The sequence below is a fragment of the Giraffa tippelskirchi genome, chromosome X (assembly GCF_054371585.1).
Source record: "Giraffa tippelskirchi isolate mGirTip1 chromosome X, T2T-mGirTip1v1.2.pri, whole genome shotgun sequence".
Taxonomy (NCBI): Eukaryota; Metazoa; Chordata; class Mammalia; order Artiodactyla; family Giraffidae; genus Giraffa; species Giraffa tippelskirchi.
This window is the reverse complement of record NC_137289.1, coordinates 98,864,783-98,879,131: the sequence shown is the minus strand read 5'-3', so window position 1 is coordinate 98,879,131 and position 14,349 is coordinate 98,864,783. Positions and strand designations below refer to the sequence as shown.

The 14,349-nt window shown below is 43.0% G+C and overlaps 1 protein-coding gene across 2 annotated transcripts; it reads left to right on the top strand.

Annotated features, from left to right (window-relative positions):
* The first annotated feature begins 3,000 nt into the window (after window positions 1-3,000).
* On the top strand, window positions 3,001-13,472 carry LOC145537185 (uncharacterized). 2 transcript variants are annotated; one of them, XM_081568007.1, is made up of 6 exons: window positions 3,001-3,221; window positions 6,999-7,740; window positions 8,660-8,739; window positions 9,215-9,353; window positions 9,727-9,885; window positions 13,360-13,472. In XM_081568007.1, the coding sequence occupies exons 2-5, from the start codon at window positions 7,599-7,601 to the stop codon at window positions 9,837-9,839; spliced, it is 474 nt and encodes a 157-aa protein (XP_081424133.1). In that variant the 5' UTR covers window positions 3,001-3,221; window positions 6,999-7,598; the 3' UTR covers window positions 9,840-9,885; window positions 13,360-13,472. The 2 variants fall into 2 exon arrangements, with proteins under 2 accessions (XP_081424133.1, XP_081424134.1); XM_081568008.1 differs by lacking the exon at window positions 3,001-3,221 and having other exon boundaries at window positions 7,119-7,356; window positions 7,522-7,740.
* The last annotated feature ends 877 nt before the right edge of the window (window positions 13,473-14,349 follow it).

The window sequence follows — 14,349 nt, the reverse complement described above, 5'->3', positions numbered from 1 at the left end:
ACCCCATGAATTGCAGCACGCCAGGCCTCTCTGTCCATCACCAACTCCTGGAGTCCACCCAAACCCATGTCCATCGAGTCGGTTATGCCATCCAACCATCTCAGCCTCTGTCGTCCCCTTCTCCTTCCGCCCCCAATCCTACCCAGCGTTAGGGTCTTTTCCAATGAGTCAGCCCTTCGCATGAGGTGGCCCAAGTATTGGAGTTTCAGCTTCAACATCAGACCTTCCAGTGAACACCCAGGATTGATCTCTTTTAGGATGGATTGGTTGGATCTCCTTGCAGTCCAAGGGACTCTCAAGAGTCTTCTCCAACACCACAGTCCAAAAGCATCAATTCTTCGGTGCTCAGCTTTCTTCACCGTCCAACTCTCACATCCATACATGACCACTGGAAAAACCATAGCCTTGACTAGACGGACTTTTGTTGGCAAAGTAATGTCTCTGCTTTTAAATATGCTATCTAGGTTGGCCATAACCTTCCTTCCAAGGAGTAAGCGTCTTTTAAGTTCATGGCTGCAATCACCATCAGCAGTGATTTTGGAGCCCAAAAAAAATAAAGTCTGACACTGTTTCCAGTGTTTCCCCATCTATTCGCCATGAAGTGATGGGACCGGATGCCATGATCTTAGTTTTCTGAATGTTGAGTTTTAAGCCACCTTTTTCACTCTCCTCTTTCTCTTTCATCAGGAGGCTCTTTAGTTCTTCACTTTCTGCCATAAGGGTGGTGTCACCTGCATATCTGAGGATATGGCGTGTGACTAAATAAGGGCCAGTTTGTCCAAAGCACTGTGTGCCTCTTCCTGTTTTTCACCCAGAATTCCTTCATGACGCAGTGTCATTCAGGGATCGCAGAGGTTACAACTTACCCCTGTAGAACTGGCTGTGAGCAACGCTGTTTCTGTTAGGGATCCTAATTCATCTGAAGCCAGAGATGGAATTTCTGAGCTGGAGTGCATCTGTGTCCTCAGGTGTGACCTATTAGAGCTGTTTTGGGTTGGCATCCAGGATGAGCACTCTAAACTGTTTGCAGATCTCTGTCCCAGGGCATGAAATCTCAGAACTGTTTGGGGGGGGGTCTGTGTCCAGAGGGTTGGGCCTCTCAGCTGTTCATATATCTGCACACGAGAACAGTCTGAAGAGAGAGGCTGGATGGACCCCACTCTCACGGGCCTTAGAAGCAGGCCTGTGATGTCACATTTGCTACGATTTCTACCATGCCTCCCTACAGAGAGAAAAGCTTGGGGCCCCATCCTCAGAGAGGGTAATAATGCACAGTTCACAGAAGCCCAGGTAATAATCCTGATAAGAAAAATACTTGCTGATATGACTGCCACCCTTGATAGGGGCCCTGTGACAAAAACTGTGTACACACACTCTCTCAGTCCATCTGCCCAACCCACAACAAGGAGGGCACCGTTAGCAGATGGGCGCCCAAGGCCCAGTGCAGAGGGAAGGTCTCAGCTCATGAGGAGGGGAGGAACTGGATGGAAGCTTGGGCTCGTTGGAGGAGGCGGGAAAGACTCAGCACAACCCTGGCCAGGGAGTGGGGGAGGGGGGCGTTGGCACAGGGCCACAGGGACCCTATGGCTGACTCACTGTCAGGGTATGTCTCTGTGTCTCCCCATCACACACCCAGCTTCTTATCTGATGGATGGAATGGACTCGTCACATTCCCTGGGGACGTGATCATGGAAGGTACAGAGTTGAGCCTCCAAGCAGCTGGGGGGAAATCTCACATTCACCAGTTTGCATGAGGCTCCACCACAAATGCAGAGATCCCTGCCTCTCTTTCCCCCGTTAGAGCAGTCATTGGCAGGGAGATCAGCAAGAGGGCAGTCTGGGCAGGATAGGTTGTGAGGGACCCTGTGTGCAGCATGAGCCTCCCCAGGAATGGAGAATGTCCTTTTCCTGATGGGCAGAGGCCCCTGATGTGTGTGAAGGGAGCGTGATTAAGGCCCAGGCCATGGGCAACTGAGTCATTCTCTAGAGAAAGAGAGGATTTTACTCCCCAGGAGTAAAATGGAGACATCAGGATTTCACTCCCCAGTTTTTCCACTAGGATCTAGGATACTTTTCTCCCAGATAGGTATCTCCTCTAGGCTGTTGCTCAAATGTCACAATCTTAGAACTTCCCTGACCACTCTTTCTAGATATCATCCCCTCTCTCTATTTCACTATCCCAATTTAATGTTAATCATGGCAGTTACAAACACCTGATAAATTACTTGTATTTGGGGACCACATGATCCCAAGAGAAGGTAAGCTCCATGAGGAAAAGGTCGATTTTCTCTTTCCAAGCACACAAATTTGTGCTTGACACATACTTTGGAGAGAATGCATGAACAACGGAATGAATAAACAAAGTTAAACCTGTTGAGAGAAGCATAGCTAGACAGGCTGAGGATTCTGCTAGAGAACATATTCAGGGATGATAAGATGATGACAAAGCTGTGATCTTTATCGCACCTACGAGGTGGTGTCCTTGGGTCTCCTCGAAATTGACCCCTTTCCTAACAGAATGGAAGGTCCTGTTGTCTTTTTCACATATTACTCGCGGTCAACGTCAGAGGCCTTCCCCACGCCAGGACCTCAGATTCCAGTCGGAAGCTTTACTTACCCTGCCCACTGGGGGACTGTGGCTGGATATTTCTGCCTTAAACTGGAAAGCTCAAACAACTACGATGCGCAGCATAGATAAAATGCTTTCAATGCTCTTTGTTACGACAGTGGTCACTATAGACAAGTAATCTTCAGTTTATGAAGACTTCTTTTTGAGTCCAAGATGGCAGCAATCTGTGGGGTTTTCACCCTAACCTTGCCCTTCCGCCCTTTGCGGATCATCCTGGAATGGTCCCCAGGCATCTATATCTGCTGTTCCCCAATCCCACCAGCAAGGGGCGCGCGAGATGAAACAGTTCTGTCCTGGGATATACCACTGAGGGGAAGCGGTAAGACCCCCCCCACTCTGGAAGGTACCATTGGGAGAGGGCGTTCCACAGCAGGGAGGGCCCCCTTACACCGCGTCAGGCATGGACCACAGTTCCCAGGCGCGGCGCTCAGGGCGCCTCTGGGTCTATCCCGATTCGCTCCTCTTCGTCTTCCCGCTGCTTTCGAATCCGAGTGGACACTGGTATTCAGCGGAAACTTTCTTCGTCTCTTTTCCAACTCCACCCCTTCGTTGGTGGGACGACTACGGAGCGAGAGACCTGCTGTCGGTTTGGGTATGGCGTCAGAGAAGCTTTCTGGGTAGTGACTGGTCACCGCGTGATTGCGGGCACTGTGGGCACAGAACTGGAACTGAGGGCGAGAGGCGCGTGTATACGCGTGCGCCTGCGTTAGCGTGCGCAACGATGCAGAGCATGCAATTTTCCTCCGAGTTTTATTGCTTTTCCCAAAGGGGTCGAATAGCTGCTCTGGTTAGTGGCGAGGTTTGGCGCGGTCACTGGCCGTGCATGGTGACTGCGTTTCAGTCTTGTTTAGCTCTCGCTCAGTCTGGATCCTGTGGCAGCGCACGGTCTTCACACAAATGCACGCAATTCATGTCCAGGGAGAGGTCTCTGAGTTTGGTGTCTCTCCCTGGAGAGTATACTGTATCTGGCACCTTGGGATTGTGTGTTGCTACGTGTGACAACACAGGTGGTGTTTGGCTACATTTGATCTCCTTGAGCCTTTGGGCGGAATTGTGAGTGATGGGACATTTGATGTGAGTGGATTTTGTGAGCCATAATACAAAGCCTCTAGGATGTGTGCCTGTATACCGGGATGTGCATCTTTGGAGGTTTCTTGCCTCTCAGTCCCTGTGTGTGAGATCTCTGTGTTAGGGGTCTGCACCCCAGAATGTGAGATCACTGAGCTTTTTGATTCTGGGTTCCAAGTTGTGATGCCTCTGTGCTGCTTTAAGGATGGGTTAGTCTAAAGGTGTAAAGGATCAGCTGCCTGGGGCTCTATGCAGAGGTTGCAAATTTTTCCTTTGTCTGGGAACTTTGTCTTAAGATTATATGATATTCTTGAGTTATTAAAACTTCTGCCTTTCCGTTTAGGAGGGTTTGTATTAGGTCGGTAAGTGTCCGCGTGGTTTGGGAGTCAGTCTCCATGATGTGAAGCATCTGTGCAGTTCTCATTTGTTTCTGTCTGGAAGACTTTGGACTGTTTGCAGGGTCTCTGTCACAGCGTGTATGGTTATGGTCTCTGTTGTGTTTGAGCGTCTGAGACTCGAGTTGTGTGCTCTCTGTGCAGAGATTCAGTGAGCTCTTTTTGGTGTCTCTGGCTGTCTATGAGCTGTTGGAAGTCTTCGTGTTAGAAATAAAACCTCTTACGTTCTTGGCTGTGAGGTCTCTGTCCAGGAAGTGAGGATTTGGTAGCTGGCAGATATGATTCTGAAGCCGGGAACCTGACATGCTGACTGTGTGTTGTTGAGTGTATCACTTGTCTCGTGAAATCTCAGTATGTATCATAATTAATACAGTGGGGCCAGTGCCCATCTTGGAGGGTACCTGTGCATGTTAGCAATGTGTTTAAAGGGCCTGCCTCCAGACTGTCCTTCAGCAAATGTTTTCTGAGCACCTGCCATAGACCTGAGCACTATTGGAGGAGTTTGGGACAGGGCAAAACTAACCAAGTCTCTCATTGCATAGACTTGGTGGTCAGTAAGTAAATCAAGGGTGGCAGGCACTATGAAGAAAGATATTGCTAGATCAGGGGAAAAGGTGTATGTGGGTATGATATTATGATTTTCTTCAAGATAATGAGGGAAAGTCTCCCTGAAAGATGCCAAGTAAGCAGAGATCTGGAGGAAGTGAGGGAGCAGGTCGTGGGGTTACCTAAGGGAAGAGCATTCCAGGCAGAAGGAACAACAAATGCAACAGTCCTCGCATGGAAATCTACTTGGCGTGCTCCTGAACGTCAAGGAGTCCTGTGATGCACTGGGTTTGGCACGTAGCTCTCATTGAAAGGGGCCTGGTGCTGCTATTTCTGTTTGTCCCCCAGTTTGTGGTCATCTGCATTTCACAGATGAAGGACTCAAGGCTCCAACATGTGCCCTGCACCTTCTCTCCTACCTATACCTGAAATTAGGAGTGAAACCTTCTGGTCCGTCAGGAGAGACAGAGAACTTGAGTGTACCAGCTGCAGGGATGATAGCATCCACGTTGAATGTCAGCCGAGCAGCGTACCTCAGTTTTAATGTGGGAATCATGCCTCATATCGTTGCCTGCCCTTGATGGAGGGCAGGACTTAAGAAGGAGAAAGGGAACTGGGGCAAAGGAGAGAGGCAGGAAGGGGAAGCTGGAGGACAATGAGAAAAAAAAATGAATGGTCTCATCACATTGCTTGGATTTGGCCCAAATCACCTTGATTAAATGATTGGAGTGATATATATATATATATATATATTTTTTTTTTTACTTTGTCCCTGTCCCTACCCTTTCTTTCCCTCCCCTTCTCTTTTGTGCCTGGGATACCACCTGGGGCTGGAGATTTCTTTTCTGTGAATTTTTCAACTACAAGCTTGCTTTTAAAATAGGTTATCTGTTCCTTTTTCACTGAAATTTGATAGTTTGTTCCGCTTCACCTAAATTGCCAGATGTAGTTATTCTATGACTATAAACTTATTCATAGAATCCTTTTAATTTCTGTGGAATCTGTAACCTATTTCTTTCCTGATATTGGTAAGTTTTGTCTATAGTTATCTTGCTTTTGTTTTATTCTTCTGGGTGGAAATTTATGAATTCGTAGTGACCTTTTGAAAGAGCCAGCTTTGGGTTTTGTCGATTATCTATATATTTTTTCTAATATCTGTTCCGATCTCTTTTTCCCTTATTTTGCTGAGTCTCGCTACCAAAGGGGTTTAATAAAGTCTCTGAAAGTTTCCCAAGTATAGTGTAATCTCACAGATTCTAGGGCACTGTTGTAGCCGCACTGAGTGAGATCCACTGAATGTAGATCATGGCATCTGCACTTTTTACAAGAATTCCTCAGTTCTGATTGACATGGACAACGTGTCTAGGCACTACTGGACCAGAGGCATGGTCTTATTTTCCCTACTGCCAGGCTGTCTTCACTGACAGCATGTGACAGGGTTGTCTGTTTTCTCTGATGCACAAACCCAAGGGGTATGACACAAACTCAAGGGGGTTGACAATTAAATGGAGGGAGGCTTTGGACTAGAGCAGATGCGGTGGACTTTGGAAAAAGTAGATGCATTAGAGATTTTCGAAGTAAAAGTGACAGAACTCAGCAAGAATATGGACTTGAAGTGAAGGAGAGGGAATTGTAAACATGGTTAAGACCAAGTTTCTGTGTCCTGTCATAAGGGTACAAAGGTGTCATGAGAAATCCTGGAAGTTGGCCAGGTCTGGAAAGAATTCCAAATAAGATTTTTATGTTTATGAGCTCATGGTCTAGATGGATACAATAACCAGTATTTACATACTTAAAAGTTCCTTTTCCTTTTAAAAAAAAGTGAGAGGTATTGAGATATAATTTATATACAATAGAAGTCGATGCTTTAAAGCATTACCGTTTGTCAAGTTTTCACATATGCATACCATTGCGTAAATGCTACCACAGCAAAAATGTAGAAAACGCCCCATTCGTTTGAAAACGCTCCTTTGGGCTATTTGCATTGAGACTCCTTCCTCCATTCCTATACCCTGGCCACCGCAGATATATTTCTGTGCCTATAGTTGTGCCTTTTCCAGGAATCCATTGACATGGAATCATATAACACATAGCCTTCTGTGTCTGACATCTCTCAGTGGCACAGCTGAGATGCATCCTTGCTGTTACATGCATTAGGAGTTCCTTTTGAAATGACTGTGTAGTATTCTTATGCATGAGTATATTCTTTTTTCTTTCATCTACATACCAGTTGTTGAATAGTTTGGTTGTTTCTGGTTTTGGCTATTAGGAGTACATGAGTAGGATATTTTAGTAATGGTCCTTGTGTGAATATGTTTTCCTTTCTCTTGGGTAAAATTGGCTAAAATTAAAACTCCTAGGAAGTACCGAAATTCTTGAGAATAAGAAGAATATGCTACCGGAGAAGAGTGAAGAAATAGCTACAAAAGGAATGAAAAGGCTAAGCTAAAGTGGAAACAGCCCCCAGCTGTGGATGTGTCTGGTGGTGAAAGTCAAGTCCGATGCTAAAAGAACAATATTGTACAGGAACCAGAGGTATATTCTGAGAAATCAGTTACCAGTTCAGAGATATAAATGTGCAATGCTCCAAGCAACAGATGGAAACGGAGGTACATATTTCTGTGTCTATTCTATGGAAGTGAGTAAAGCCATTGCAAGCATGATGGAAAACCCAGAAGCAGAGAAGGAAATGGTTCATCAAAGCATGTATAAAAATAGGTATTCAAACCAGTAATGTCTATTCCTGTCATAAATGTCTTCCTGAGACACATTCTCCACTAAGGGTAACCTGGGACTACCTATCACCACAGTTTGTGGATGCGTAAGAAAGACTGCACTGGAAGGAAAAAAAGATAGTCTTCAACCCCCTTTCTCATCCTCCAGAGACCCTGCGGTTCCAGGACTCTACCTCAGTAGCGAGAAAAGCTCAACGTGCTCGGCACACGCCGAACTCAGGGAGCATGCGCAGTGTGTGCAGGTACACCCGCTACTGCGCATGCGCCTTGGTGCGCATAAGTAGCGCGCATTCTGTGAGGAGCGTTGGGCCTGAGGCGGTTGTGTTTACTCAGTCCCGGTTCCTTCTCACTGCTTGCGAGTCACCAGGTAGGTCCACAGATCTGTCCTGTCTGGAGTTGATGTGTGCGAGCGTGTGAGGGGGAGCCAGCGAGTTTCGGGCGGGTCGGGCAGCGCGTTTTCGGGCCTTTGAGGAGGAAGGCCCTCGAGGTCGTCATCTTGCTCTTCAGAGGTGTCGTGACGCCATAGTTCTTGCCCTGGTGGCTGGAGAGGAAGCTCGGTGGGCAGAAGAGGGAGGGGTCGGGTGATGGTGGGCGGGGGGGAGACTTGGGAGTGCTATTTGAAATATCTGGTTCACTGGGGCCCTGGAACTGACGACAGAGCACAGAATCTGGGGCCGGCAGTGGGACCTGGGCAGGGGGCGGGGTGGGCGATTAAGGAAAGGCCTAGAAACCGGACCGCGGGGGTGGGGGGGGTGGGTTGTGACTGTCTCCCGGGTTTTGTGATAAGGTGTCAAGGGAGACGTGGACCGGTTGCTCTGCATGCAGACTCACTTCAGCCCCAGACACTGAGAAAATCGCCATAGTCAGGCTGTAAAGACTGAGCCTTCTTGTTCCAACTGAATTCCAAGGGAGCTGGGGAGATACGTCTGGTGAATAGGGGTGTGACAAAAGGAATAGTCCTGAATTTTTAACTCTTAGCAGTATTTCACTAAATATCTTCATAATGGAGAATTCTGTTGTGAAATCAAACTTCCTCACAAAAATTGAGCCTTCCTGTGTACCTTAAGGTAATTTCTCTGCCAGCTTAGCAAAGACAAAAATGGCTTTTCTAGTAACTGTATTTAGTGTGATTGGAATGCATGTACACTCATACTTAACCATCGTTTTCTTTTGAAAGTATTTTCACATTTTTTAAAAAAGTAATAAGTCAACATATGGCCATAAAAGTGATCAAATATAGCTCTAGTCATAAATACATTTTCTAAATCACAACATTCTACTTTCAGGGAGAAATATGAGTGGGCAAGTGGCATCAACACTGGGACCTATAGATCAAGAGTCCTCCCAGCTGGATGCACCTGTGGTTGTGAGTACCTTACCATTTGGTGTTTTCTATTAGCAGAAGTTTATTTTTGAGAAAATGATGTTAAGTAGTACAGATGCAGTGATAAAGGTCTTTCATGCTGATAAAGGGTGACAGTGTGTCTTAGGAAGGAACATTGATCCAGATATATTACAGTCTGGCGTTGCCTGGATGAGTATACTGTTAAATTCCCTGGAAATGTGCCCAGTGACTCCCTCCTCCTGCTTATTAACAACAGATTGCATACTTCCATCCCAACATAGAGTTAAATAGCTTCCAAAGTCTTTCTGAGTAACTCTTATGGGAGTTAACTTTTCTCTGTGGGAAGAGAAACTTTATTAAAAGTAAGTACATAGAATTGTGTTGGGAAAATGTTGTTAGGTTTACTTATGATCAGATACATCTGTGTCTTGTGTATAGTTATGCTATTAGATGTATTAACAACAAAAAGTTTTTATTTGCATGCCCACTCTACTAGGACCAGCAGCCCAGTGTTGAGCAACCTCAACAAGGGGAACCACCAGCTGAAATTCATGATATCACACCTGCAAAGGAGGAAGTACATGAAGAGCATCCAGTGGATCGTGGTGAAGAGAAGCTGCCGCGTGCCTGTCAAGGTAAAGTGTATCAGTGCATCCTGCCTTAAGACATACCCAGTGAGTGGAGGAAAGGAAACATTAGAAAAGGACTTCAGACAGTTCCTGAAAAACTGAGGAGAGTATAGTTTGCAGGTTCGTGTGGTTGGTGAAATTTTCCCTTGTTTTCAAGACAAAGAAGTCGGGGGAGCATCTAAGTTGTCTGAGGACAACCCTGGAAAAGGAAAATGGTAATGACTTTCGGGAAATTCTGCTTTCCTTTTTCTCCAGCAAAACATTCCTGGAATAATGCTCCTGAGTTTCTTACTCATCACATTTTTACCATACTAACCTAAGGCTTTTAATTCATAACACTGAGGGAATGAATATCATCATTCCCTTGTTTATATTGTAGGTTTTACACCTAAATTGATGCGTTTTTTTAATGATCCTTACCTGGAAATTGATCTCCCGGAATTGGCTGTGGCAAAGACTGGGGGTCAAGGTGGAGATGGTCCTGATGTCTAGGAGGAGATTGCGTCAAATATACAGCCTGTTGAAATGCCAGAAGCAGGTATGTCATCCATTCAGAAAGTAATTTATGTGGTTTCTGTTTTTCAGAATATTATATCTTTAATAATATAGAGGGAACATTACTATTATTTTAATAATAGAATTCACATATTCTTTGAAAGATAGTTCACATCCCAGATGCCTGAGTGCCTGACTTACAGACTTTCCAATAAAGAGACAGGATCAAAGCCATATCGAACTGAAAATAGGAAACCGTTTTCCTTTTTTTTTTTATTTTTAAATAAATTTATTTATTTTAGTTGGAGGCTAATTACTTTACAATATTGTAGTGGTTTTTGCCATACATTGACATGAATCAGCCATGGGGTTACATGTGTTCCCCATCCTGAACCCCCCCACACCTCCCTCCCCCTCCCATCCCTCCGGGTCATCCCACTGCCCCAGCCCTGAGCATTTGTCTCATGCATCGAACCTGGAATGATGTTCTGTTTCACATATGATAATATACATGTTTCAATGCTATTCTCTCAGAACGTCCCACCCTCACCTTCTCCCTCAGAGTCCATAAGACTGTTCTATGCATCTGTGTCTCTTATTCTGTCTCGCATATAGGGTTATCGTTACCATCTTTCAAATTCCATATATATATGCATTAGTATACTGTATTGGTGTTTTTCTGTCTGGCTTACTTCACTCTGTATAATGGGCTCCAGTTTCATCCTTCTCAATAGAACTGATTCAAAAGGAAACCGTTTTCTTTCCTTGAGTATAAGTACTTTAAGCAACAGCTAATAATTTTCAGGTTCTTTTCTAATTTCTGCTTGTAACAAATACGGAATGCATTTGTAATAAATATCAGTTTACATGAAATATGCTCAGAAGGTTCTAGTACCAGCTTTAACATAATGTGTGTGATTCAGGTAAATCCCTTAACTTCTAAACTGAACTTTATTCATTTAAGTTGTGAATTCAGAACAGATACACTAAAATGCCAATTTTTCCATGCTGATTTTTGCACTCTCTGATTCCCTTCGATGGAATGCATACAAGAATACTCTGTTTTTCTTGATTGATTTATCATAAAATATCATCTAGAGTCAAATTATAACAGGGGAATTGAGATTTCATTTTCTGATGGGGGACCCATGTACACCCGTGGCTGATTCATATCAATGTATTGCAAAAAACACCACACTATTGTAAAGTAATTAGCCTCCAATTAAAATTAAAAAATTAATTTTTTTAAAAAAGAAAATGAGCCAACATTCCGCTTGATGTTTGTTAAATTCTCTCAAATTCTGAATTCTCTAGCTCTTAGGAAACTTAGTTGCATTTTAAATCCTTTCCCCATTGAAGCATGATATGACTGAATAATAAAATGGCAAAAGGTAGTCTAGTTTCCTGTTTCTGTGGCTGATCAAGTTGAGAGAGTGCATTTAGTCAGTGATATTCCAGGCAGGTGTGAGTGAGATACATATGCTAAGCACACTACCTGCCCCCATGTTTGGTCTGTTTTGGGGGGCGTTTTTTTGCTTATTTTAAGTGGAGGATCATTACTTTACACTACTCTGATGGTTTTTGCCATACACCCAACTCTCACTCTTAAGGAACTAGTAAAAATCTGAGCCTCACGATATAATCGTCTCTCACTATATCAAATATGTTATTTTTCCTCTTTGATACGTGAGTTTAAAAAGTTTTGAAGGTTAAAGTCTGTAACTCTAGTTCTTCCCACGTAATCAGCGTAGTATCTTTCACATAGGTGTTCTCCAGATTGCTGACAATTAATTGCATGGTTCTAATTTTACAGGAAGAACTTCATGGTTAGGGAAGATTTTACTGTGTATTAGCCTTCTAAATATTTTCACTTTACCTTTTTGTTCCATTCCATTAGAACATGTAGATGAAAAGACAACTTTCAGACTACTTTCAAGTAACTACAGAACATGATTAAAATGTTCTCTTAGAAACATCTTAGCCCTAAATATGTGTGGTATTTAAAAAGAAAAATACATTAATTATAAAGTACATAAATATAAAATCCTACCCCCAACAAACAGGTAAGAAAAAGAGCGACAGAATAAAGCTAACGGAAAAAGAAAAAGATACTTAATAAAAGACAGGTATGAATCGTCAGGAAGAGGAAAATAAACTCAATGAATAGATAAACACAATGTGGTAATTTACATAATTTTGTAACACACATATATATACACACACATTTTTTAATATTCTTTTCTGTTGTGATTTATCACAGGAGGTTGGACATAGTTCCCTGTGCTGTATAGTAGGACCTTGTTGTTTATCCATTCTGAATGTGATAGTTTGTATCTGCCAACCCCAAATTGCCAGTCCATTCCTCTCAGTTTACATGATTGTGAAGAAAATGGACAAAGCCCAAGTATACCTAATAAGAAATATGAACAAGACACTAACAGTAGATTACAGAATTAAAACAGAGTATAATCTGGAACTCACATATTTTTAGAATATTGATGGGATGTGTCTAATAGGGTAGAAAAAGAAATATTATTTAACATAGCCCAGAGTAACTAAATAAGTAAACATCACAAGATACCGTGGATGAACTTTTGAAATTGGTCAGAGTTGTCTCTCAAAAGCCATTGTCATTCAGAAACAAACCAAAAAATCTCCTTTTCCAGATTTTCTTCTCTCTTCCTACTTGCTTTTCTCTCTCACTCATACTCCCTCTAGCTCTCCCGTTTCTTTTCTTCTCTCCTTTTTCTCTTTCTTCTTTTGGTGTGGCTGTGAGAAAGTCCTATTTCTGCTTCACATGTTGATGTCGCCAGTGATAGTAATGACTGAAAATTAGTGTCCCCATATAATTTATTATACCAACTGGAATGCTTTCCAAGGTGACAAGAAACATTTAGAATTACAAGAGGGCCACAAGTAAAAAGGGGGATAAATGTTTAACTGACTTAAAACAACCACATCAGGGATGAATTAGAACAAATGAAAATTTCTACACTCTTCCACAGTAGAGAAGAAACAAATGTACTACTGGCCTTTTTCTTTACTTCACTTAAGCAGTAACAGAGATAACAACTGTTGAGCTGTCCTATATTCGGAATATTATTTCAAACCAACACAGTTCAATGATACTTTTGGGGGATTTTTTGGTTTTAGTTTTTGTGTATTTTGTTTTTCTTAGGGTGTTTTTTGTTGTTAGATATTTTACTGAATGTGTACACAGTTTTGCCCTCTACTGAAAACGACCTTCTGATAGGTTCAATTGATTTCATTTGTTCTGAACTCAGTGTCCTTATTTTCTTGTATAACTAGGAAGGGTAGTGTGTTTTTAAAAATACTGGTAATACGCTTGAAAAGCCTATAAAATCTCTAGAGAGGATTAACTGAAGGTAAGCCAAAGGGTCGCCCGTAGTGTTCTTGTTTTAGTCCACTTTATAAAACTACAACTGCGATGAACTCTGTACACCTCTCCTGTCATCGAAATTTCTGCTAAGTAACTTTTTTAATGTATATATTATAGGTGAAGGGCGACGATTTGCTTGAAAGAAGATAGACTGAAGCCATCTGTGCTGTTCTTATGTTGTATATTTGACTGTTAAAGTTCTGTCAATAAAGTTTCATTTTCTCCTTGCACATTTTTTGTTACATTTATCCCCGAGGATTTAATGGTATTGAAAATCCATGGTTTGTGATTTTTATGGCCTAGTTGAGGATGTATGTAGAGATAGAATGTTTGTATATAGATTTTCTGTTCCACAGTTCCTCTAAATATGCATATTAATTCCACAAATTTAGATCTAGATTATTTTGCTTTTCAAAATATACTATAATATTTGAATATCAACAGTTTCTACTGGCTTAAACCTTAAACCTTTCCTCATTTTGCAGGATTGAACAAACCAGCCAGAATACTCTTGACTAAAGCAGGTGATAATCGGCATTTTTCCCGATAGGAAATGAGTAATCTTCTCCATTTCGACCTGTTTACGTTGCTTTTTTGTAGATACACTTTATCAGAGTAAGTTCCATTCTATTCCTAGCTTGCTGTCTTGAATATAGATTCAGTTCAGTTCCGTTCAGTCGCTCAGTCGTGTCCGACTCTCTGCGACCCCATGAATTGCAGCACGCCAGGCCTCTCTGTCCATCACCAACTCCTGGAGTCCACCCAAACCCATGTCCATCGAGTCGGTTATGCCATCCAACCATCTCAGCCTCTGTCGTCCCCTTCTCCTTCCGCCCCCAATCCTACCCAGCGTTAGGGTCTTTTCCAATGAGTCAGCCCTTCGCATGAGGTGGCCCAAGTATTGGAGTTTCAGCTTCAACATCAGACCTTCCGGTGAACACCCAGGATTGATCTCTTTTAGGATGGATTGGTTGGATCTCCTTGCAGTCCAAGTGACTCTCAAGAGTCTTCTCCAACACCACAGTCCAAAAGCATCAATTCTTCGGTGCTCAGCTTTCTTCACCGTCCAACTCTCACATCCATACATGACCACTGGAAAAACCATAG

Bases quoted from the DNA above. Each gene is read 5' to 3' on its own strand.
- LOC145537185 (XM_081568007.1), top strand. From the start codon at position 7,599: ATGCGCAGTGTGTGCAGGTACACCCGCTACTGCGCATGCGCCTTGGTG. The intron at 7,741-8,659 runs GTAGGTCCACAG...TTCTACTTTCAG, and splicing joins CACTGCTTGCGAGTCACCAG to GGAGAAATATGAGTGGGCAA. The intron at 9,354-9,726 runs GTAAAGTGTATC...TTTATATTGTAG, and splicing joins GCTGCCGCGTGCCTGTCAAG to GTTTTACACCTAAATTGATG.